Here is a 2,246-nt window from a genome sequence, read left to right as displayed (position 1 = left end):
TCTCTCTCTCTGCTCACTCCTATCTAAGTTACCCCTCCTGTCCGTATGTGTCTGTTTCCCACGCACGCACTCACCCACTCCCCCTCTGACCACCAAACCGTGGCCAATAGACAAGGGAGTCCTTTTTTTTTATTTTCTACAAAAGAAAAGAAGAGAAAAGAAAAGTAAAGATTAGTATTGGAAACGAATTAAAAAGAATCCGTAACTTAACAGGAAATGAAAGAAGCACCTTTTTGTACGGAGGGTCCTTCGCGTAATATCCTCCATATTAGCCCTTCTTCCCGCAGCCATGCAGATACAATCAGCAGCACAGAAAAGAGAGTTCGTCGACGCTTCTAGTGGAATTATCAGCAAATGAGCTCGTGAAATAAGGCCAAATTGCGCGACATCATGCTACAAATGCAGTGACCATGAGATTAATGATTACTTCATATGACTGTTTTCATCCTCCTTTGCACTCATTATTTTTCATCACCTATTCTTTAAGCGTTTTATAACCTTACAAATCCACGTGAGCGTATACATATATACACCCCCCTTTACGTATAATCCGTGGGGTCAGTAAAACAAAATATATAGCAGCAAGACAGAATATAAAAGAAAAGCACAACAAAAAAATAAATAAGAAATAGACAATTGAAGGAGAGGTGAACAAGAAACAGAAAACAAAGTATAAGAAATGGGTTTACACCCACCCATCAAAGCGCAAAATCGACCAAGTTGGGCATATCAAGTATTAAGTTTGACCGTTAGAACAACAACAACAAAAAAGGAACAACAAACAGGCTCAGTAAGAAACGCTCTACATCCCCTGAAAGTGTCTTTCATCCCTTCAACAGTCCAACTTAAAATACTTTTCAACCATCTAACATGCACATTCATATACATAACGGAGCCCAGCTCTACTGCATGGTGCACCGTTTCATTCAACTGCTGCCGGTGCGGGGGCCGCATCTGCAACGCCAGCAGCGCCGTCAGGAGCAGTTCCACCTGCAGCATTTACTAGTTCCTTAGCCGCTGCTGCAGCTTCAGCCTTATCTAGTTCAGCCTGCTGGGCAGCTATTTTCGCTATTAACAACGCCTTGTCCATATTATTACCGGAGAAAGTGTGCATCAGCTTTCCGTATGAATAGGAAAAGAAAGTTGGAATGGCACCAAACTGAAGCGACTTGCACAATTCCGCAGACTCGGTGTCGACATTAATCACCACAATGTTCAGTGCGGCAAGCGCCGCTGGTCTTGAGGTATTGAGATTCTCCAGATATGGTACAACAGTAGTGGAGCACATGCTGCAGTGAGTCGCGACAGTGGCCACAAGGCAACAACCCTCATATTTCTCCACCTTTTCACTGAATTCCTCGATTGTAGAAATGTAAAACACAACAGGGGGTGGTGGCTTTGGCTTCTTTTTTGATTTTCCAGCACGCTTTGGTGGCATTGTTGATGTTGTTGGTGTTGCTCCCTTTATTTATTTACTCAATTTTTGCTGTTTCTTTTTTCTCTTTTGCCTTTACTTTTCAGATTTAGCCTTGTTCGTTTTAACGGTAGTGGCAGTCGTTTCTTAGTTAATGGACTGTCTCCGACCTTCCACTGCCCTCGCTACAGCTGTTTCCTTTAGTGTAATCCGACGGAGGTTAATAGAAATTATTAAAAAAAAAAGGAGGAGAAAGACGGGAAAGAAATTTACAAGAAAGGATGAATGTGCCCGTAAGATAAACAACAACAACAAAAAGACAGGATAAATAAAACAACAGAGAATTATGAAGTGTTATTTTTTTTCTTTAAAATTTAAGAAAAAGATGGAATATATGGTAAAACACAAGCATCTCTTTTGTTGTTGTTGTTGCTACAGAAGAAAATGATGTACATAATGCAACCCACGCGGTCACACCCATGTACAAACTTAAATATAAATTATTTGATAAAATAAAAGAACAAACGTCATTGGATGTTGACGTGAGAAATAACGAACGAGCACCCAATATGATAAAAATTAAAAAAAAATCAAAGATAAAACTTCACAACAATAATCAAATTGGGATGAAACCAAATGGTAAAACAGCACTAACGACCAAAAGTAACAGAACAAAATTAAATGAATGAATTTATTCATTTGAGGGAGGGGAGAGGGGGGAAAAAGACGATAACGATAACGATAACCATCATCATTAATATTGGGTGGATGACCGTCTTTTTTTTTTCCTTCCTTTTAGTTTGAAACCTTTTACCCCTTCCTTTTAATCCAT

General features: G+C 39.6%; 1 protein-coding gene across 1 annotated transcript; it reads right to left on the bottom strand.

Annotated features, from left to right (window-relative positions):
* Positions 1-922: 922 nt before the first annotated feature.
* Positions 923-1,438, bottom strand: TEOVI_000864200 (thioredoxin, putative; the record flags this gene model as incomplete). Its single annotated transcript, XM_067220081.1, has 1 exon — positions 923-1,438. One exon carries the CDS (start codon positions 1,436-1,438, stop codon positions 923-925), a length of 516 nt encoding a protein of 171 aa, XP_067076182.1.
* Between the last annotated feature and the right edge of the window lie 808 nt (positions 1,439-2,246).

Source organism: Trypanosoma equiperdum, assembly GCF_001457755.1.
Source record: "Trypanosoma equiperdum strain OVI genome assembly, contig: ctg_1052, whole genome shotgun sequence".
Taxonomy (NCBI): Eukaryota; Euglenozoa; class Kinetoplastea; order Trypanosomatida; family Trypanosomatidae; genus Trypanosoma; species Trypanosoma equiperdum.
This window is presented reverse-complemented; position numbering and strand designations above follow the sequence as displayed.